Raw genomic sequence first — 23,728 nt, forward strand, 5'->3', positions numbered from 1 at the left:
TTGTACATCAAGTTCATGTCTTTATTGAGGTTCTGATATTACATGTAAAATAAATAAAATGTTGAATTTCATGCTTAATATGCAATTACTCTGCTTCCTAATTGTAGGTTACTACTCAGACAGTATAACAAGAAAAGAGAATTGATCTTTGTAGAGCATTGACCCATACCCAAGGGATCCTCTTGTCACCTCCTTTAAATGTTACCTCATTTACCTCCACACACAGGTGAAGAACATGATGTGATGGGATAGTGATCCAATTCTCAATGTGAATCTACAGGAATATTTCTTCCAGGGAGGTGTACATCCTCTACGATGATCCTTGACATTGGTGCTGTGCAAGGATGTGTTCTCAGCCCCCTTCTTTACTCCTTGTACAACCATGACTGCGCTGCCATGTACAAATCTAATTCAATTTTTGAATTCACAGGCAACACCACCATTGTGGGCCAGATATCAAATAATGATGGGATGGAATACAGGAAGGAGATTGAGAACCTTGTGCCCTGGTGTCGAGACAACAACCTTTCTCTCAATGTCAGCAAGACAAAGGAGATAGTGGTCAACTTCAGGAAGCAAAGCTGTGCACATACTCCAGTTTGCATTGACGGCACCGAAGTAGAGATGGTTGAAAGCTTCAAATCGCTAGGAGTCAATATCACCAACGACTTCTCCTGGACCACCCATATTGAAGCAACTACCAAGAAAGCACACCAACGCCTCTACTTATTTAGAAGGCTTAAGAAGTTTAACATGTCCCCTACACCTCTCACCAACTTCTACAGATGCAACATAGATAGCATTTTATCAGGATGCATCATAGTTTTGTTTGGGAACAGCTCCATCCAAGAACACAAGAAATTGCAGCGAATTGTGGACGCAGCCCAGACCATTACACCAACTAACCTCCCTTCTATTAAATCCATTTATACCTCACGCTGCCTCGGCAAGGCCAGCAGCATAATCAAGGACGAGTTGCACTCGTAGACAGAGGAACTCAACAGGACGACACTAAAACTAATACGACAACTAGGGTGGGGGAGGCACGGAAGAGGAGATGCAAGGGTTACTTGAAGTTATGGAAATCAATATTCATACCGTTGTGTTGTAAACTGCCCAAGCCCAGAGAATAGATCATTGTAAAACAATGAGCCATTCATAAAGGGTCCCCATACCACCTCCTTTAAGTGCTTTTATTTCTCCACATACAAGTCAAGAATGTGATGAGATGGGATAGTGAACCACAAAGCCTTTGACAAGGTGCGTCACATTAGGTTACTTACAAAAAGGAGATACCTTTCGGGATTTGAAATACCAGATTAGGAATTGGTTCCAATCCAACAGCCAAAAGAAATGGATTTGATTCAACCTGGATTTACATTCATGTGGCCCAAGATTAATAGCCTGGCTAATGGTATTGGACATACAATCAATACATTAGCTGATGACAGGGCCTGCTGCTGGTTCTTCTTCCTTGTGTCTGTATGTTTTCACTTAATAACATTTTTAAGGATGCACAATGCTGATGGATGAGGAAAATCCAGTGCGTATTGTCAAGCTGTAGTTCCTCAAAATTTTTGACAAAGTGTCTCACGTGAGGGTACTTTAAAAAAAGAGATACATTTAGGGATTTTAAATACCAGATTAGGAAATGGCTCCTAACCAACAGCCAAAAGAAATGTTATCATGGATGTAATTCAACCTGGACATATGTCAATGTAGCCCAGAATGTGGCCTGGATTAGATCCTCCTGCAGATTAATAGCCTGCCTAGTGGTACTGGAAATACAATCAACACATTTGCTGATAACAATAAAATCTTTTCCACAATTTAGACAAGTTGAACGCATCAAATCTAAAATAATTTAGACTTGCTCGGCAACCATAACAATATGTCGTGAAATGTTCATAAACATAGCTTATTATATCTTGTATAGGCATTAACATGTAACATATGCAGGCAAATCCACTGAAGGACTTTGAGAGAGAAAGAGAGAGGAGGAGAGGGAGTGAACAAGAGATATCTTGTTATTATACAAAACAAGTTAAAATGTGCTTCAATAATTTACCTGGTATATTATCTTGGTCATCTGGGGTAAAAGTTGCTGTAAAAACAAATAATTAATATACAGGATTAACAAAATTGAAAAAAATATTTAAAAAAAATTAAATTACATAAATTTGGCATTTAGATTAGACAATGTCAATTAGACTCTAGGGTCTTAAAAGAACACTATTTAGTTTCAACAGCAGACTTGTACATCAAGTTCATGTCTTTATTGAGGTTCTGATATTACATGTAAAATAAATAAAATGTTGAATTTCATGCTTAATATGCAATTACTCTGCTTCCTAATTGTAGGTTACTACTCAGACAGTATAACAAGAAAAGAGAATTGATCTTTGTAGAGCATTGACCCAAACCGAAGGGATCCTCTTGTCACCTCCTTTAAATGTTACCTCATTTACCTCCACATACAGGTGAAGAACATGATGTGATGGGATAGTGATCCAATTCTCAATGTGAATCTACAGGAATATTTCTTCCAGGGAGGTGTACATCCTCTACGATGATCCTTGACATTGGTGCTGTGCAAGGATGTGTTCTCAGCCCCCTTCTTTACTCCTTGTACAACCATGACTGTGCTGCCATGTACAAATCTAATTCAATTTTTGAATTCACAGGCAACACCACCATTGTGGGCCAGATATCAAATAATGATGGGATGGAATACAGGAAGGAGATTGAGAACCTTGTGCCCTGGTGTCGAGACAACAACCTTTCTCTCAATGTCAGCAAGACAAAGGAGATAGTGGTCGACCTCAGGAAGCAAAGCTGTGCACATACACCGAAGTAGAGATGGTTGAAAGCTTCAAATCGCTAGAGGTCAATATCACCAACGACTTCTCCTGGACTACCCATATTGAAGCAACTACCAAGAAAGCACACCAACGCCTCTACTTATTTAGAAGGCTTAAGAAGTTTAACATGTCCCCTACACCTCTCACCAACTTCTACAGATGCAACATAGATAGCATTTTATCAGGATGCATCATAGTTTTGTATGGGAACAGCTCCATCCAAGAACACAAGAAATTGCAGCGAATTGTGGACGCAGCCCAGACCATTACACCAACCAACCTCCCTTCTATTAAATCCATTTATACCTCACGCTGCCTCGGCAAGGCCAGCAGCATAATCAAGGACGAGTTGCACTCGTAGACAGAGGAACTCAACAGGACGACACTAAAACTAATATGACAACTAGGGTGGGGAAGGCACGGAAGAGGAGATGCAAGGGTTACTTGAAGTTATGGAAATCAATATTCATACCGTTGTGTTGTAAACTGCCCAAGCCCAGAGAATAGATCATTGTAAAACAATGAGCCATTCATAAAGGGTCCCCATACCACCTCCTTTAACTGCTTTTATTTCTCCACATACAGGTCAAGAATGTGATGAGATGGGATAGTGAACCACAAAGCCTTTGACAAGGTGCGTCACATTAGGTTACTTACAAAAAGGAGATACCTTTCGGGATTTGAAATACCAGATTAGGAATTGGTTCCAATCCATCAGCCAAAAGAAATGGATTTGATTCAAGCTGGATTTACATTCATGTGGCCCTGCACTGGATCTTCCGAGTGGATTAATAGCCTGGCTAATGGCATTGGACATACAATCAATACATTAGCTGACGACAGGGCCTGCTGCTGGTTCTTCTTCCTTGTGTCTGTATGTTTTCACTTAATAACATTTTTAAGGATGCACAATGCTGATGGATGAGGAATATCCAGTGCGTATTGTCAAGCTGTAGTTCCTCAAAATTTTTGACAAAGTGTCTCATGTTAGTTTTTTTAAAAAAAAGATACATTTAAGGATTTTAAATGCCAGATTAGGAAATGGTTCCAATCCAACAGCCAAAAGAAATGTTATCATGGATATAGTTCAACCTGGACATATGTCAATGTAGCCCAGAATGTGGCCTGGATTAGATCCTCCTGCAGATTAATAGCCTGCCTAGTGGTACTGGAAATACAATCATCACATTTGCTGATAACAATAAAATCTTTCCCACAATTTAGACGTTGAATGCATCAAATCTAAAATAATTTAGACTTGCTCGGCAACCATAACAATATGTCATGAAATGTTCATAAACATAGCTTATTATATCTTGTATAGGGATTAACACATTACATGTAACATATGCAGGCAAACATATCAGTCGGTCGGGCGGTCAGTCAGTTGGTCGGTCGGATCTACAGGATTAGTTTGTTTACGAGAGAATTAATATGTAGGTAGCTGCTTTTTTTTGCACATGGAGTCATTTATTGTAAATTGGTGTATTTAGTTAGATGATACTTTGGTTTTGGGCTTGGTTTTCTTAGTTGAGTGCTTATCCTGGAGTTATAGCACAAGTACTTTGTGCTTCATTGTAATTTAGGGCTAACAAATTTAAAAAAAAAGGTTTAACAGACAATTACAGAAATTTGTCATTTAGAGCAACTACTCTTAATGGTCTTTCAAGGACACCATTTAATTTAAACAGCAGAATTGTAGACATCGAATTCATGTACCAATTGAGATTCTAATACTGTGTGTATGGTAAATACAAATATTTAATTTCATGCTTAATATGCAATTACTGTGCTTTATAATTGTAGGTTGCTACTCAGACCATTATAAAGAAAAGAGAATAGATCTTTGTAAACCATTGAGCCATTCAGAGGGGATCTCCTTGTCACCTCCTTGAAGTGCTTATTGTTTCCTCCCACAGGTGAAGAATGTAATGTGATGGGATTAGTGACACAATTCTCAATATCAGTCCACAGGGATATTTCTTCCTGGGATATGTAGGAAAGACGACAGATGCTGATCTGAAGAAGGGTCTCAACCCGAAATGTCACCCATTCCTTCTCTCCAGAGATGCTGCCTGTCCCGCTGAGTTACTCCAGCATTTTGTGCCTATCTTTCTTCCAGGGATGCTGACTGACGATTATCAGAAATGGTTAATTTCACCTGAATTGCATTTGTCATTCCTTGATGCAAGAGATTAAGGTAATTAATGAAGATGGCAATGGGGCTTCTGAGAGGAAGGAGCAAGGCTTCACGGGAAATGGATGAGCAAAGTGAATCGGTAAGGACATGGCAGATGGGATATAATTCTGAAAAATGGGAAGTCAACCACTTTGGTAAAAAAAAAGACGTATTTCCTAAATGATGAGCGATTGAGAGGTATTGTTGTTCAGATCCCTTGATGTCCTTGTACATTATTCGTTGAAAGTATGTTCATTAAGTGGTGGCCTTTATTACATGAGGATTTGGGTAGAACAGTAGTTTAGTTTAGTTTAGTTTAGAGACAGTGTGGAAACAGTCCCTTCGACCCACCGAGTCCGCACCGACCAATGATCCCCACAGACTAACACTATCGCACATACACTAAGGACAATTTACAATTATTCCAAGCCAATTAACCTACAAACATGTTCGTCTTTGGAGTGTGGGAGGAAACCGAAGATCTCGGAGAAAACCCATGCAGATCACGGGGATAATGTACAAACTCCGTACAGACAAGCACCTGTAGTCAGGGTCCAACCCGGGTCTCTGGCGCTGTAAGGCAGTAGGTAGCTCTACTCCCAGTAGAGACACTTTATTTCCCATTTTTTACAGAGCCCTGGTAAGACTACAGCTGGAATATAATTTATATCTGGAATAACACATTATATGGAACATATGCAGATAAAACTGCTGAAGGACATTGTGACAGAAAGAGCGAGAGAGGGAAAGGCAAAGATCGAGACGTAACTTGTTATTACACAAAATGAATTCAAATTTATTTCAATCACTTACGCAATGAAGGGATTGGAAGCATTGGAAGCATTGGAAGCATTGGAAGCATTGGAAGCAATGGGGCAACTGCATCTGTAAAAGCAAATCATCTATTTATTAGAGTAACAAAATTTCAAAAAATGTATGGAGCAGAAAATTATAAAGTCAAGCTTAGTGCATTTCCTAAATGAATTCTCATTTTAAAAATTGATATTACCTTTAAAATATAATTATTAGTTATTTGTAGTGAAGTGACAAAAAAAAGTGAAGACTGTAGTTTGATTGTTTTTGTGATATCCATTGGTTCATGGTGAATATATATGAAAACTTGATTCTGAAATGCAATTTTTCATATTGCTAACACAATTGCTTTGAACTCATAATTCTTCATAGAACTAACAATTCGATTTATAACTGAACTGATACACTAAACTCACAGCGTTGTTTTAAAAAATGACAAAACCCCTACAAGTCAATTTCCAAATAGACAGCCTCGGTGGGATAAAAAGCATAAAGAGTACAAATCAAAGCATTAGACGTTCCTGAACAAAGTTAATATATTAATCTTGGGTAACTTCAATCTCTTAGATTGGGAAAATTAAATTTGCAGTAGCAATGTAGAAGGGTGCGTTCAAAATAGTTTAGTTTTAGGTCAATGTCAACTATGCTCTGGTAGATCAGAAATTAAGCCTCAAGAATAAATTAATTAATAATCTTCGAGTTTGGGTGGGAAGAGTGGTCAGATTACGAATTAATTTTATATCTGAATAATTCACTTTTATCCTTTTCTCTACATTATATTTTTAAGCAACAATCTGAACGACTATAAGTCTTTATATATGAAAGATGAAGAACACAACAACTGAGCAAAATAATAAATAAAAATATCCATTGACTTGGCTTTCACAGCTGTCTGTGGCAATTAATTCCACAGATTCACCACCCTCTACAGAAATTCCTTGTCATCTCCTTTCTAAAGGTTCTGAGGCTATGGCCTCTGGTCTTAGACTCTCCCACTAGTGGAAACATCCTCTCCAGATACATTCTATCCAGGCCTTTCACTATTTGGTAAATTTCAGTGAGGTCCTCCCTCATTCTTCTAAACTCCAGCGAGTACAGGCCCAATGCCTTCAAATGGTCATCGTATGTTAACCCAATCATTCCTGGGAAATTTCTTATAAACCTCCTCTGGACCCTCTCCCAGCACATCCTACCTCAGATAAGGGGCCCAAAACTGCTCACCATACTCCAAGTGCGTTCTGACCAGTGCCTTATAAAGCCTCAGCATTATATCCCTGTTGTTGTTTTGTACCCCTCTCAAAATGAATGCTATCATTGCATTTGACTTCATGCCCAATTTCCTAGGCATATAATATTAAAAAAATTATAGAAAATGACCTTGATCATATGCATCAATACAAGCAATGGTAGAGTGAGGGTTGGGGTTATAATTTGCCATGCTATCGGCTTCTCAAAATTGGTTCTGTTGGTGGTCTGTTATTGCAAGGAAACTTTAGTGATATATGGTGGATTGATTACGTGTCTAAAACCATTAGAATACTGAAAAAGATTATAATCGATTACACATCAGATGACTGATTATTTGAACCAAACAAACATCCAAATGACAAATGTAAGTTAATTTAAATAGTTTGCCTAATGTGCTTTTTTGTTTCCACTGGACTGGTGCAATGCGGATGCATTCATGGTGATATTAGGATTAATCAACATTTTCTTTATTCAAGGCATTGACTAACCAGTACCTGAAGACAACGGTTTATTAGAGTTAGACTTGATGGGCCGAATGGCCTAATTAGATAGTCATGGAGTCCCATTGTGATACGGTGTGGAAACAGGCCCTTCGGCCCAACTTGCCCACACCGGCCAACATGTCCCAGCTACACTAGTCCCACCTGCCTGCGTTTGGTCCATATCCCTCCAAACTTGTCCTATCCATGTACCTGTCTAACTGTTTCTTAAACATTGTGATAGTCCCAGCCTCAGCTACCTCCTCTGACAACTTGTTCTATACACCCACTACCCTTTGTGTGAAAAGGTTAACCCTTTAGATTCCTATTAAATCTTTTCCCCTTCTCCGCGAACCTATGTCGTCTGGAGAAACCCCACGCGGTCACAGTTAGAGAACGTACAAACTCCGTACAGACGGCACCGGTAGTCAAGATCGAACCCAGGTCTCTGGCGCTGTAAGGCAGTAACTCTACCACTGCGCCAACTGACATTGGATGTTACTGACATTGGGTTTTTATTCCAGGTTTATTTGATGAGTAGTATCAAATTTCCCAATTACTTTGGTACATTTGTACTTGAATATCCAGATCACTAGTTTTGGCCTCTGGAAAACAATGCAGGAAGGTGTCCAGTATTCTTTCACACATTTGAAAAATTAAAGGCCATATAGGAAGGGTATATTAATTAAAAATAAAGGAAAATGATAAATTATAAAATGCCGATCCTGAAAATCTATCTCATTACTGTGTATGTAGATAAAGATACATGCCTCAATTTGTAATCATATAAGTAAAAGTGGTTCCTTATTCTCCCTCTAAACACCATGACCATGCTTGTTTCATGGGGATGAGCAGACAATAGACAATAGGTGCAGGAGTAAGCCATTCGGCCCTTCGAGCCAGCACCAGACTTGCAAGGGGATGAGCAGACCTACAAGGTGTGCCAGTTAAAAAGATGGATGCAACAGAGAAGAGTTACTATAGCTTTGTGGGAACGCACATTGCTTGGGATCAATAAGTGATTTGTATTTGACAAAGAAGCTACTGTGGATGGGATTTTTATAAATGTAGTCACAGTTTACCAGTTCAACCTATTGGAAGCAATCAAGCATCTGACTGTTAAAAATGAAAAATAATTAAAATGATTCATCTGGTATTGCGCCTGTAAGTTTTCCTAAGGAAAATACAATGAGGATACATTGAAATGTTTCGTTGAACTAAGATGGACATTAACCGACACATCCTTTGCTCAAGGCTTTTACAAATGTAGAGTTACTGGTGCCTGGGTACAATACCATATAATACACATCTGTTCTCTAAAGCACATTGCACAACTAAAATAACACCATGTCCCCTTTAATGTGAATGAAGGAAGTGCAGATGCTATTTTAAACCAAAGATAGACACAAAATGCTGGAGTAACAGGTGGCATTCCTTCAACCCAGAGATGCTGCCTGTCCCACCGAATTACCCCAGCATTTTGTGTCTATCCCCTTTAATGTGAAATGTACATGCAATTAACTAAACTATTACTATTTATGATACTATATACTCACCTAAGTCAGTTAACAGATAATCTGCTTCAAACACATCTGAAAACGTAAAGAGAGAAAAAAATATTTATGTAACTTAAGATTTTGATAGAATGTTGACCAAATCAAGTTCAACAAAACATTTCAAGAATTATGCAATATTAAACACCACAACCTCCAAATAAGCTCTAAACTACATGGGGACATTAATATATACAGTATGTATGTATGTATGTATGTATGTATGTATGTATGTATGTATGTATGTATGTATGTATGTATGTATGTATGTATGTATGTATGTATGTGTGTGTGTGTGTGTGTGTGTGTGTGTGTGTGTGTGTGTGTATATATATATATATATATATATATATATATATATATACATACATATGTGTGACATGGGTGGCCAAATTTGAAAGTTATTAAATCATAATAACAAGAGAAGTTGAGTATAGGAGCAAAGAGGTCCTTCTGCAGGTCCTTCTGCAGTTGTACAGGGCCCTAGTGAGACCGCACCTGGAGTACTGTGTGCAGTTTTGGTCTCCAAATTTGAGGAAGGATATTCTTGCTATTGAGGGGTACAGCGTAGGTTTACTAGATTAATTCCCGGAATGGCGGGACTATCATATGTTGAAAGACTGGAGTGACTAGGCTTGTATATACTGGAATTTAGAAGGATGAGAGGGGATCTTATCGAAACATATAAGATTATTAAGGGGTTGGACACGTTAGAGGCAGGAAACATGTTCCCAATGTTGGGGGAGTCCAGAACCAGGGGCCACAGTTTAAGAATAAGGGGTAGGCCATTTAGAACGGAGATGAGGAAAAACTTTTTCAGTCAGAGAGTTGTAAATCTGTGGAATTCTCTGCCTCAGAAGGCAGTGGAGGCCAATTCTCTGAATGCATTCAAGAGAGAGCTAGATAGAGCTCTTAAGGATAGCGGATAGCGGAACGGGGTACTGATTGAGAATGATCATGATCACATTGATAGGATAGGATAGGATAGGATATCTTTATTTGTCATCCAAAAAACAAGTTTTTGGGACGAAATTTAGTCACCCACAGTCCAACAATAAAAGCAATAAATAAGCAAATTACACAACCCGAACCAACACAAACAAAAGAAACATTCATCACAGTGAGTCTCCTCCAGTCCCCTCCTCACTGTGATGGAAGGCCAGAATGTCTTTTCTCTTCCCCTGCCGTGTTCTCCCGCAGTCAGGCTGTTGAACTTGCCACGTTCCAGGCCGCGCCGGACGGTGAAAGGTCCACAGTGGGCCGACCCAAGCCCCGCGATCCGGGGTGGGCGAAGACGCTGCCGCTGCACGTCGGGGTGGACATGGCTCCCGACATTGAAGCCCCCGCCGAGCAGAGAAAAATCCCGCGGCCTATTTCAGGCCGCGCCGGACGGTGAAATGTCCGCGGCAGGCCGACCCAAGCCCCGCGATCCGGGGCGGGCAAACATTCTGCCGCTGCCGGAGCTCCCATGTCGGCATCCACGCGGCCCGAGCCTAAGGCGAGTCGCAGCTGCTCCCGCATCCTCCGAGGACGGCCGGCTCCGCTGATGGTGAGTACGATCGGCTCCGCTGGTGGTGAGTCCGGTCCGCGGGCTCTGCAAACCAGAGCCCTGGAGGCTGCCAGCTCCAGGAGTTTGGCCGATGGTAGGCCGCAGCAGGAACGGAGACCCGACCCAGAAAACAAAGGTCGGGTCTCCGTTCGGAAGGGACAAATTTACAATTTTACAGTTCCCCCCTCCCACACACACATAGTACACAACCACAAAAACACGACATCACATCTACAATTGAGACAAAAAAAACAACAAAAACACAAACGGACCGCAGGTAAGCCGCAGCTGCTCGGGCAGCGCCGCCATGGCGGTCGGTGCTGGCTCGAAGGGCCGAATGGCCTACTCCTGCACCTATTGTCTATTGTCTATAATGAAATATCACAGGATTCAAAATGGTATTCATCCTTTTGAGCTACTCTGTGATCAAAATAGACCAAAATTTAATACTTTCAATGTTTGAAAAAATAACCCGAGAATTTAAAAAAAAACATGCAAGTCAAATGGGAAACCTACTGATTTTGAATCTCCCTTACAAAATGTTGGCACCTAACCCACCGCGAAGCCCGGAGTTCACGCCAGGATAATTGTAATCGTATTGTTTGAATTCTTTTTAAAGTCGCGCGAGTGCAAAAAAACCCAGTTATATGGCGCTATAAATAGCATTGACAGCGGGAAGAACTACAGAATGAGACATCACTAAAATAGGTGAGCGAACTAGATTTTTATTTCATGATTTTAAGTTCTATTCACTATTAAGTATTTCAATGGAAAGCTTAAACACAAGATATAAACGATAAAAAATGAAACAATAAATATGAAAACGGTTCCTTAGTGACCAATTTCACAAGCGACCAAAGGAGCACCTCTACTCACTGTCTACTAAACATAGCACAAAAAGTAAGGAAATTTGTGTTTGGTAGATTATTTCTTTGTTGTAACAATGCTTCTTGGCAATAAATCTTATACTGTTGGAAAGTCTGTTTATTTCCCTTTTAAATGGTGCCACATTTGTAAGGAACATGCATTTGTGGGATGAGCAGCAGAGCTGAGTATGTGGGTTGCTCCCATGAAAAATCTGCCAAATCTTCTCTGCCAATGCCAAACAGCTTATTCTGCCATTGACTCTTGTTCGGTGTTGTTTGGTGGATTGGATGATTGAAGTCTGAAGAAACAAGACATATTGGCAATTTAACAATTTATTCATTTAATAAACACGAGCCTCAGTAGCGTGTGGAAGAACCATACACAGCCACAACAGCCTGGCACCTCCTCCTCATGCTGGTCACCAGCCTGGTCACACACTGTTGTGGGATGGCATCCCATTCTTCAACCAGCATTTGTCGCAAGTCAGCCAACGAGGCACCTGATTGTCAGCACCTGGGGGTACCAGAAGCTCAAAACAAGAGTCAATAGCAACAGCAGAATAAGCTGTTTGGCCTTGGCAGAGAAGATTTGGCACATTTTTCATGGGCGCAACCCATATACTCAGCTCTGCTGCTCATCCCACAAATGCATGTTCCTTACAAATGTGGCACCATTTAAAAGGGAAATAAACAGGCTTTCCAACGGTATAAGATTTATTGCCAAGAAGCATTGTTACAACAAAGAAATAATCTACCAAACACAAATTACCTTACTTTTTGTGCTATGTTTATATAAAGTTCGGGCATCCAAAAACGATCTATTTCAGGCCGCGCCAGACGGTGAAATGTCCGCGGCGGGTCGACCCAAGCCCCGCGATCCGGGGCGGGCGAACACGCTGCCGCTGCCGGAGCTCCCGTTGTCGGCATCCACGCGGCCCGAGCCTAAGGCGAGTCGCAGCTGCTCCCGCATCCTCCGAGGACGGTCGGCTCCGCTGATGGTGAGTCCGGCCCGCGGGCTCTGCGAACCAGAGCCCTGGAGGCCGCCAGCTCCAGGAGTGTGGCCGATGGTAGGCCGCAGCAGGAACGGAGACCCGACCCAGAAAACAAAGGTCGGGTCTCCGTTCGGAAGGGACAAATTTACAATTTTACAGTTCCCCCCTCTCCCCCCCCCCCTCCCACACACACATAGTACACAACCACAAAAACACGACATCACATCTACAATTAAGACAAAAAACCCAACAAAAACACAAAGACAAACGGACCGCAGGTAAGCCACAGCTGCTAGGGCAGCGCCGCCATGGCGATGCTGGTTCGAAGGGCCGAATGGCCCTCTCCTGCACCTATTGTCTATTGTCTATAATGAAATATCACAGGATTCAAAATGGTATTCATCCTTTTGAGCCACTCTGTGATCAAAATAGACCAAAATTTAATACTTTCAAAGTTTGAAAAAAAAAACGAGAATTTAAAAAAAACCATGCAAGTCAAATGGGAAACCTACTGATTTTGAACATCGACTTCTCCAACTTTAGATAGTTCCTCTGTCCCTCTCTTCCCTTCCTCCTTCCCAGATCTCCCTCTATCTTCCTGTCTCCACCTATATCCTTCCTTTGTCCCGCCCCCCTGACACAGTCTGAAGAAAGGTTTTCGACCCGAAACGTCACCCATTCATTCTCTCCCGAGATGCTGCCTGACCTGCTGAGTTACTCCAGCATTTTGTGAATAAACCTACTGATTTTGAATCTCCCTTACAAAATGTTGGCACCTAACCCACCGCGAGGCCCGGAGTTCACGCCAGGATAATTGTAATCGTATTGTTTGAATTCTTTTTAAAGTCGCGCGAGTGTAAAAAAACCCAGTTATATGGCGCTATAAATAGCATTGACAGCAGGAAGGACTACAGAATGAGACATCGCTAAAATAGGTGAGCGAACTAGATTTTTATTTCATGATTTTAAGTTCTATTCACTATTAAGTATTTCAATGGAAAGCTTAAACACAAGATATAAACGATAAAATATGAAACAATAAATATGAAAACGGTTCCTTTGTGACCAATTTCACAAGCGACCAAAGGAGCACCTCTACTCACCGTCTACTATAGAAAATTGGGGCACCAGAAGACTATCTAATTGGGTGATAAATGATAACAATCATAAGCATAATCAGAATGTGGCTTAAACAGTTATATAATTGCAAAATTAATGTATTTTTTCTGGTATAAATCAGCCTAAGGATTTGATGAAATCCTGCTTGAACAGATTTATTTATTTTTGCTTCATCTTATTATTTTGGCTATACACCATTATCTATCTATCTATCTATCTGTCTGTCTGTCTGTCTGTCTGTCTGTCTGTCTGTCTGTCTGTCTGTCTGTCTGTCTGTCTGTCTGTCTGTCTGTCTGTCTGTCTGTCTGTCTGTCTGTCTGTCTGTCTGTCTGTCTGTCTGTCTCTCTCTCTCTCTCTCTCTCTCTCTCTCTCTCTCTCTCTCTCTCTCTCTCTCTCTCTCTCTCTCTCTCTCTCTGTCTGTCTGTCTGTCTGTCTATCTATCTCTCATCTTATATATATGTTTGTTTGCCCCCAAAATACAGCCAAAACGGTACCCGATAGCCCAACAATGTTAGGTCCACCATACTCACCATGCGCCTGCGGTGTGCAGTAGAAAGTTTAGTTATTTTTTATTAAGTAATTAAGGTTATAAACTTTAATAAATGTGCCCTCCCCCCCCCCCCCCCGCACAGCAGCACCGGTAGGACCGGCGTCCGTCCCGGTGTGCCCCGCGCCTGACCTTCCTCCCGTGGTGCAGCGCAGCGACAGAGAGAAGCTCAAACAAGATGGCCACCGGTTGGCGCGATGTTCGCCTGGGGCCAAGGTAAGTGGCTCCCTCTTCCCTTTTACTCTCCCTCCTCGCCCGCCCCCGGCCCCACAACCGGGACCCAACTAAAATCTCATCTTGATGGCCGCCCGGGGCCGGGGGGTGAGTGGCTCCCTCTCCCCTTTCCTCTCCCCGCCCCCTGCCCTGGGAGAAACTCCCCGACCGGCAACGGCTCCACGGGTCATCAGTTGGGGTAGGGTTGTTGTGCTAGCAGGAGAGGTTTGGACCCAACAGGTCCAGTTGGGGAAGGGTTGCCAGGCCCGCAGGAGAGGTTTACACCCAACAGGGGTTGCCGGGCCCGCAGGAGACGGTTGTCTAGTACTACTTAAAATACAGGATATGAAACAGTGTGAATATTACATAAAAAACAAGATAATAACCTGGAAGTTAGGAGACCCTCAGTTTCACTGCTGAGTGCTGTATTCACTGAAACACCCATATATATAACTATCCATATACACACACGCATATACACACATTAAACCTTCCCACATTCCAAAGACATGCAAGTTTGTCAGTTAATTGGCTTCTGCAAATTGCCCCTAGTGTGTGGGAGGAAACCAGATACCTAGAGAAACTTGGTTTCGAGGAGAACTGGCAAATGTTCAGATTTGAGGTCAGATTTGAACCCGAGTCTCTGGTGCTGTGAAGCAGCAGCTCTATTAACTGTACCACTGAGCCGACAGATTAGTTAATGAAGTAACCGCATTTAAAAATAATGAAAGAGACAACCTAGAAACAAGGAACTGCAGTTACTGCTTTAAGCAAACAAAAAGACACAAAGTGCTGGAGTAACTCAGCAGGTCAGGCAGCATGTCAGGAGAACATGGATTGGTGATGTTTCGGGTGGAGACCCTTCTTCAAACCGTTTGAGTTACTCCAGCACTTTGTTTCCTTTTAAAGGAAACCTAAACTGCTTGGAACTAAAATGATTATTTACATTTAAAGAACACATATTTGCTTTTAAACAGCTCCTTATTTCTTCTCGGAAATATGATAGTTTAAAAAATAACTCACATGTTTTTAGTCCTTGAATTGCTCGATCTCTGATCGGGGGCCCGGCTGAAATACATATTGAACGTAATTAGTCATACAATTTTGCTCATTTAGGGCTGAGTTGCTGACAAATATTTTCACTAATTGGGTTGTTCATGTTTGGTATTCACTACCTCAAAGACATTGAATATGTTCATGAGGGAGATTAACAAACCTATGGATACCAAAGGGATTGGAGAAATGGCAGGCATACTGTCTGTTCCTAATAGCCCTGAACTGAATGTTGTGCTGTACCATGCAGAGGAACTAAAACTCTCGTTTGTTTGTTTGTTCCTGAACTATAGCCAAAACGGTACACGATAGCGCGACAATTTTAAGCCCACCTTACTCACCGTCGCTTTGGTGCCAATGGAAGAAGTTTAATTTAAATCTGTGTTATATTTTTTAAGTTATTCCCATTTTAAAGTTTAAATCTATCTCCTAGGGAGGGAGGGAGGGAGGGGGGAGGATAAGGGAGGCTAAGGGGGATGGTGGGGGGGAGGGGGAGGGGGGGAGAGGGGGGAGAGGGGGAGAGAGGGGAAAGGGGGAGAGGGGGAGATGGGGAGAGGGAGAGGGGAGAGAGGGGAAGGGGGGGAGAGGGGAGGTGGGGGGAGGTGGGGGGAGGCGGGGGAGAGGAGAGGAGAGGGGGGGAAGGAGAGGGTGCTGCACCAATGCAGGTTTGGGCCCAATGGGTCCACTTGGTCTAGTTTTAAAATAACACCAACTATTCCTAGTAATGATGAGCATGAAAACCACTGGACTGTTGTCAAAAAAACATTTGGTTTTCTCATGCCATTCAGAGGAAGGTTTTTGCCCAACTCCAGTCAGACTACTCTAAATAAACAGAAAGTGGTGAAAGTTGCCGTCAATGGTGTTGTCAAATGGCACACACTTGCCAATATCCGGTGTCCAGTTTGACTTTTGTCAGGTCCACATGCCTTCAGTTCTCACTAAAACCATGTTTCAAACACAGAAGAAAGGGCTGAATTTGGGAAGAGAGGTGGTGACTGCTCATGACATCAAATCAGCGTTAGAATAAGCGTTGGCGCCATCTTAAAATTAAAGTCATGGGCAACTGAGGAGAAACACTCCTGTGATTGGAATCATACTTTGCACAAAAGAAGATCTTAAGGTCAAGTGATAGTGGAATGAGGCCATTTGGCCCATCAAGTCTACTCCGCCATTCAATCATGGCTGATTAATCTCTCCCTCCTCAGCATTCAATCATGGCTGACCTATCTCTCCCTCCTAACCCCATATTCCTGCCTTCCCCCAAGATGGTTGAAGATGTTGGAGAAGAATGCACCCAGCTCCAAGACATCACCACAAACATTCATCGCAATAATGTCCTGGACCAAGAAGCCAATTAACGTATAAGCCAAATGTCTTTGTGATGTGGGAGGAATCTTGAGACCAAGAGGAAACTAGGTCCAGAGGAGAACGTGCAAATTCCACATAGACAGCAAGCGAGGTCAGGACTGGCCTGTGAAGCTCTGGCCATGTGAAGCAGAAACCCTATTAACTACACCACTGTGCCGACAGATTAGCTGAAGTAACAGCTTTTAAAAATAATGAAAGAATACCTAAAATACAAGGAACTGCAGGTGCTGGTTTACAAAAAAAAAACAAAGCACTGGAGTAACCCAGCAGGTCAGGCAGCATGTCAGGAGAACATGGATGGGTGACTTTTCAGGTCGGGACCCTTTTTCAAACCTACTGAGTTATTCCAGCTCTTTGTATCTTTAAGAGAAAACCTAAACTGTTTGGAACTAAAATGAGGATTTATATTTAAAGAATATATATTTGCTTTTAAATGTGTCTTATTTCTTATTTCTTATGTCTTATTTCTTCTCAGAAACAAGGTCATTAAAAAAAAATAACCCACTTTGTATAATTGCTGAAAATGTTCTTCATATTGTGGGCCTGACTGAAATATATATCAAATGCAATTAGTCATATCATTTTGCTCATTAAGGACTGAGTTTCTGATAAATATTTTCACTAAATGGGTGGTTAATGTTTGAAATTCTCTACCTCAAAGACATCGAATGTGTTCATGAGGGCGATTAACAAACCTATGGATACCAAATGGATTGGAGAATTGACAGACTTATCGCCTATTCCAATAGCTCCTGAACTGAATGGTATGCTGTACCAAGCAGAGGACATTTAAAAAATAACACCAACTAGTAATGATGAGCCTGAAAACTACTGGACTGCTGTTAAAAAAACTATCTGGTTCCCTCATGCCCTTCAGGTGAAGATATTTGCTCAAGAAGATGTTGGTGGTTAACTGTTCCAGGACACCACTGCAAGCAATCGTCTCAAGAATGGCCTGGACAAATTATTTTCACCTGCTTCATTACTGACTTACTTTCATCATAAAGGTAAAAGTGGGATGTTCACTCACGATTGGGAAGCTTTTAAAAAGCAAAATCCCCTTTCCCCTGACTGAAGAAGGGTCTTGGCCCGAAATGTCACCTATTCCCTTTCTCCAGGGATGCTGCCTGACCGGCCGAGTCACTCCAGCCTTTTGTATCTGTCTTCGCTTTAAACCAGCATCCGCAGTTCCTCCCTACACAAATATCAAGTCACGCTGACCAATAATATAAAAGACAGTACCAAAAGTTTTCTCAGATATCTAAAGCGTAAAAGGAAGGCAAGAGTGGACATTGGACGACTGGAATATGATGCCTGAGAAGTAGTAATATGTAACAAAGAAATGGCAGACGAACTGAAGACGTTTTTTTGCGTCAGTCTTCACAGTGGAAGACACCAGCAATGTGCCAGAAATTCAAGAGAGTCAGGGGGCAGATGTGAGCGCGGTTGATATTACGAAGGAGAAGGTGATTGGGAAACTGAAAGTTCTGAAGGTAGCTAGGTCATCGGGTTCAGATACCCCAGGGTTCTGAAAGGGGTAGCTGTAGCAATTGTGGAGGCATTAGTAGTAATCTTTCAAGAATCACTAGAGTCAGGAATGGTTCCAAAGGACTGGAAAATCCGTGAATGCAACCCCACTGTTCAAGAAGGGAGCAACGCACAAGAAAGGAAATTATAGGCCGGTTAGTCTGACTTAGACAATAGACAACAGGTGCAGGTGTAGACCATTCGGCCTTTCGAGCCAGCACCACCATTCAATGTCATCATGGCTGATCATCAGCATGACTTCAGCAGTTGGTAAGATTTTAGAGTCCATTATTAAGGATGAGGTTTTGGGGTACTTGGAAGCACATGATAAAATAGACCGAAATCAACATGGTTTTGTTCAGAAGAGCTATTGCCTTATTGTTGTTTACTTGGCCTTTGATAAAGTTCCGCGCGCGAGGCTGCTACTTAAGATAGGAACCCATGGTATTAGAGGCAAGGTGCTAGCATGGATAGAAGATTGGCTGACTAGCAGAGACAAATACTGGGAATAAAGGGGGTCTTTTGAGGTTGGCTGCGAGTGACTAGTGGTGTTCCGCAGGGGTTGGTGCTGCTTTACATGTTATATGTTAATAATCTGCATGATATAATTGATGGCATTGTGTCCAAGTTTGCAAATGATACAAAGAAAGGTGGAGGGCCAGGTAGCGCTGAGGAAGCTGGGAGTCAGCAGAAGGATTTGGACAAGTTGGGAAGAGTGGGTAAAGAAGTGGAAATGGAATAAAGGGTGGCGGTCGTTGAGTGTCTTGATGAAAAATACCTGGTGTGTATGATCTACTGCACTTATTTTGATTGACTGAAGGAGCCAGTGAGTATTCCACCCGCCCCCCCCCCCACCCTTCCTTTATCCCCCATATTTTTATGTCTTCCCTGCAGATTACACAACCGAGGAACAGCGAGAGTCATCATCATCTGTAGGCACAACTCCAGCAAACTGCTTGTGGGCAAATGTGTAGTATTGAAAGAAATATTAATATTAATAAAAATAACCATTAATTAATAGCGCTCAGAAATATTAATTAATACAGAATTACAAATGACATAAATGACGAACAGTAATGTCAATGATAATAAATAATGCATAGATTATTAATAATATATAATATTAATTACTAGAAACAATAATTAGTCATGGGCTTCCATTCAAAGCCAATATCAACTGACCACCTGCAAATAAAGGTGTGAGAATTAAAGTGTTAACAAGTAACTAAAAATGGCTGGATATCTTTTGGGATAGCTATGTGAGGCATATTTTACCTTACATGCTATTTAAAAAACTGCCGGTTTTCAAAATAATTAGGAATAAAAATTAAAATATCAATTAACATTAATAATTGATAGTTTGTCAACTATTAACTTTCTACTAGATTCTGGGTAAATGTAACTGTTGGAATAATAGATCAAATATATAATAACAAATTAAACCTTCTATTTGAAACCTCCATGCCAGACACAGCCTTAAATGAGAAAACGTTTCTTGAGAGAAAAACTCACCTGGGGCTGAGGCACCAAAATAACGATGCTTTGTACGTCCGGCTGAAACATAAACATTAATAAATACATTATGGGCGGCACAAGGGCACAGCTGGTAGAACCACTGGCTCACAGTGCCAGAGATCTGATATAACAGTTTAAACCTGACTTCTGTGCCACCAGTGTGGAGCTTGCACATTCTCCCTGTGACTGCGTGGGTTTTCACCCACATCCCAAAGACATGCGGGTGTGTAGGTTAAGTGGCCTCTGTAAATTGCCCTTAGTGTGCAGGCAGTGGATGCAAGAGTGGGATAGCATAGAACTAGTGTGAATGGGAGTTTGATGGTCGGCATGAACTCGGTGGGTTGAAGGGCCAGTTTACATGCTGTATCTCTAAAACCAAAAACATAACTTTGGCCATTTTGGACAACGTTTAGCCTAGGGAGGGATATCTGCACAGAGGGGGCTCAGTACATTCAGAATTCCTATTTCACAGGTGTAGAGATGTTCAAGGCAGATATTTACAGATGCCAAAGCTATCAAGAAATAAGGAAATATGACTGAGCAGATACAAGAGTCAAGTGGCTTATTCCTGCTGTTATTTCTACTGAAACAAATTCCAATGGTTACAATGGAATCATAACATGCCAATGCATCAAAAAAATTCACGTTATAACTGAGTAGATAGATTAAAAATGTTCAGAAATGTAACTTCTTACTCTTTTCCACAAACTCTACAATAAATCATATCAGTCTCTTAGGATAATATCATTCGCAATGGTGTTTACCATAACTAATCGATTAATCTATGCCTTTTGCTCCCTATTCTGAGGATACAAATTGCCCACATGTAAAACTCTTTTAGCATGGAACTAATTGCAATTCCAAAGAACCCTCACACAACTCGCTACAGTTAGCTTTCCAGAGATAGACACAAAAAGCTGGAATAACTCAGCGGGACAAGTAGCATCTCTGGAGAGAAGGAATGGGTGACGTTTCGGGTCGAGATCCTTCTCAACTTTCCAATTTCTGTTATTCTCTCTCCCATTCATGTGGTTCACTTCCTTCATTTGGACTCTGCTTGGGCTCTAAGGTGTAACGTGCTTTAATAATGACTGTTAAGTGGGTCTGACATCTTCCATCACAAGGTGCTTCGAGAAATTAGCCTTGGTGCAAACAAACTCCAGCCTCCTAGACAGCCTCAATCCACCGCAATTCACCCACAATCGCAACAGGTCCATGACTGATACCATTTCCCCAGCCCGACAGTCATCCCCGGAACATCTGGATAACAAGGACTCCAACAACAGACACCAATTTCTTGACCGTAGCTCCACTTCAATACCATTGTTGGGGGAGTCCAGAACCAGGGGCCACAGTCTTAGAATAAAGGGGAGGCCATTTAAAACTGAGGTGAGAAGGAACTTTTTCACCCAGAGATTTGTGAATTTGTGAAATCAAGAGAGAGTTAGAGAGAGCTCTGGGGGCTAGGGGAATCAAGGGATATGGGGAGAAGTTGGGCACAGGTTACTGATTGTGGATGATCAGCCTTAATCACAATGAATGGAGGTGATGGCTCGAAGGGCCGAATAGCCTCCTCCTGCACCTATTTTCTATGTTTCTATTATTCCAACCAAACTCCAAACTCCTGGATCTCGGAATCAGCACTTGCCTCTGCAACTGCATCTTTGGCTTCCTCACCCATTGCAATTTTCCATGATCATTCTCATCAGTGTCCTGTAAGATGCATCCTTAGCCCCTTATTATACTCCCAATACTCTTGCGGCTATTTAGCTAAATTCTGCTCTAATTCCATATACAGGTTTGCAGATGGCATACCATCGTGGGCTGGATCTCAAATAATAACGAGACTGAGTGCAGGAAGGAAATAGAGAGTAAACTAGTATAGTGTCAAGGCAACAATCTATTCTGCAATGTCAGCAAAAGGAAGAAGCTGGTCACCAACTTCAGGAGGCAGGGGGGGAGTACACACCCGAATCTGCATCAATGATGCTGAAGTGGAGATTGTTGAGAGCTTTGAGGACCTATGTGTAATTATCATCAACAATTCGATCTAGTCCAACCAAGTTGACAAAATGGCAAAACAAAGCACACCAAAGTCTCTACTTCATCAGAAGACTAAGAACATTCAGCATGTCTCCTATGACTCCTACCAATGGCTGTAGATGCACCATATCAAGTATTCTATCAGGATACATCACAGCTTGGCATGGCAAATACTCTGTTCAAGAGTGCATGAAATTGGAGAGATTTGTGGGTGCAGCCCAGTACATCACGCAAACCAGCCTCTTTCCTGTCAACTACAGCTACACTTCCCACTGTCTTGGCAAAGCAGCCAAAATAATCAAGGACCATTCACTCCCCCATCATTCCCATTTCTCCCCTTTCCTGTCTGGCAGAAGATACAAACGTTTAAAATACATGTGCCCCCAGATTGAAAAATAGCCTCTTGATTATTATCAGACTCTTGAATGGATCTCTCATAGGCAAAGGATGTATTCCAGATCTTCCAATGTACCTTGTTGCAGCCTCTGCGCTTACTTTTATCCACATTTTCCCTGCAGTTGTAACACTTTATTCTGGACTCTATTTCATTACATGTTGTCCTCATGTATGATATGATTGCACCGATGTAGGGTATGATTTGCCTGGATAGCACGCAAAACAAAGATTTTCACTGCATCTCGGTACACGTGACAATAACAACCCAGTCTGAAGAAGGGTCTCGACCCAAAAAGTCGCCCATTCCTTCTCTCCAGAGATGCTGCCTGACCAGCTGAGTCACTCCAGCACTTTGTGTCTATCTTCGGTTTAAACCAGCATTTGCAGTTCTTTCCTGCACAATCCCAATAACACTTCTGCTCTATTTGCATAGCTGCTTAATCCAATATGAAATTGGGGAATGATTGGTTAAAATCATGCTCAAGTTCATTCACAAATTTCATCTAAACAAGAAATTGAAATTAGCTATGGTCACTCATACTTTCTACATAATGAAATGGTAGCCATGCATTAAGTTCTACTAACATAAGTGATTCTGTTTAAGATAGGATTAAAGTTTGTTTCAAATAACTTACCTGTTTTTGGCATATTTCTGCTAACATGATGAGATTGCGGCCTGACATTTTCTGAAAGGGAATGGGTATATATGGCATTTATATTCATATTTAAATGCTTTGTGAACAACTTGCATCCACGGAAATTTTAAGTATCATCGTGGCATCTTTTTCAGGATGATGTTAATTTGAACAAGTGCATATCACATTTTAAATATAGATGTTAGCTGCATACTTTTTGTCAGGTTGAAAAAAACTGAAGTAAATGGATAAGTTGGTTGATCAGTTTCACATTATCTTGTAGTTCCCACCTCATCAAAGCTTCAACATGCTTTTATCAAGCGAACCGTGATGAGATTTAAAAAATCATGAGTGATCGTTTAACAGGTTTGAACTAATTAAGCACTTGAATGAATAAATGTTAATTAATTTAAAAGGTTCACTCAGCAAATGGCAGAAACAAATTGTAGGAGCCATTTTGCGCTTATTAGTTATTTTTGCATATTCTTGTATTACTTTGTACCCTGCTGTATTTTGGACACTAAGAGGTTAATGTTATGCTTACGTACGGGCTGAGCGGAGTCAGAGAACGTCCAGCTTTGGTGTGTTCGACAGTTCGAGCCAAGAAGGGGCTGATAGAAGTAGAGCCAAGAAGTAGCTGCTGATATAAATTGGCTGAAGATCTTACTGACAAGAAGATCAGTAAGAAATCTCTGCCGTAGATAAGATTTGGCAGTTCTTATTAAATACGCAGATTATGGTAGGATATAGATTTTTACCAAGCGAATCAATA

The 23,728-nt window shown here is 41.4% G+C and overlaps 1 protein-coding gene across 4 annotated transcripts in view; it reads right to left on the bottom strand.

Annotated features, from left to right (window-relative positions):
* The window catches only part of LOC144601728 (inter-alpha-trypsin inhibitor heavy chain H3-like), a 79,041-nt gene that overhangs the window by 15,684 nt on the left and 39,629 nt on the right, over nt 1-23,728 (bottom strand). For 3 of the 4 annotated variants that reach the window (XM_078414052.1, XM_078414051.1, XM_078414050.1), the window contains 7 exons: nt 22,957-23,007; nt 19,880-19,921; nt 15,443-15,487; nt 13,644-13,679; nt 9,137-9,172; nt 5,854-5,925; nt 2,069-2,104 (listed from right to left, as the gene is read on the bottom strand). In XM_078414052.1, coding sequence (XP_078270178.1) covers nt 2,069-2,104; nt 5,854-5,925; nt 9,137-9,172; nt 13,644-13,679; nt 15,443-15,487; nt 19,880-19,921; nt 22,957-23,007 — 318 coding nt within the window. The remainder of the gene's footprint in view (nt 1-2,068; nt 2,105-5,853; nt 5,926-9,136; nt 9,173-13,643; nt 13,680-15,442; nt 15,488-19,879; nt 19,922-22,956; nt 23,008-23,728) is intronic. The other variant, XM_078414053.1, reaches the window with a different exon arrangement.

This window comes from Rhinoraja longicauda, chromosome 17 (assembly GCF_053455715.1).
Source record: "Rhinoraja longicauda isolate Sanriku21f chromosome 17, sRhiLon1.1, whole genome shotgun sequence".
Taxonomy (NCBI): Eukaryota; Metazoa; Chordata; class Chondrichthyes; order Rajiformes; family Arhynchobatidae; genus Rhinoraja; species Rhinoraja longicauda.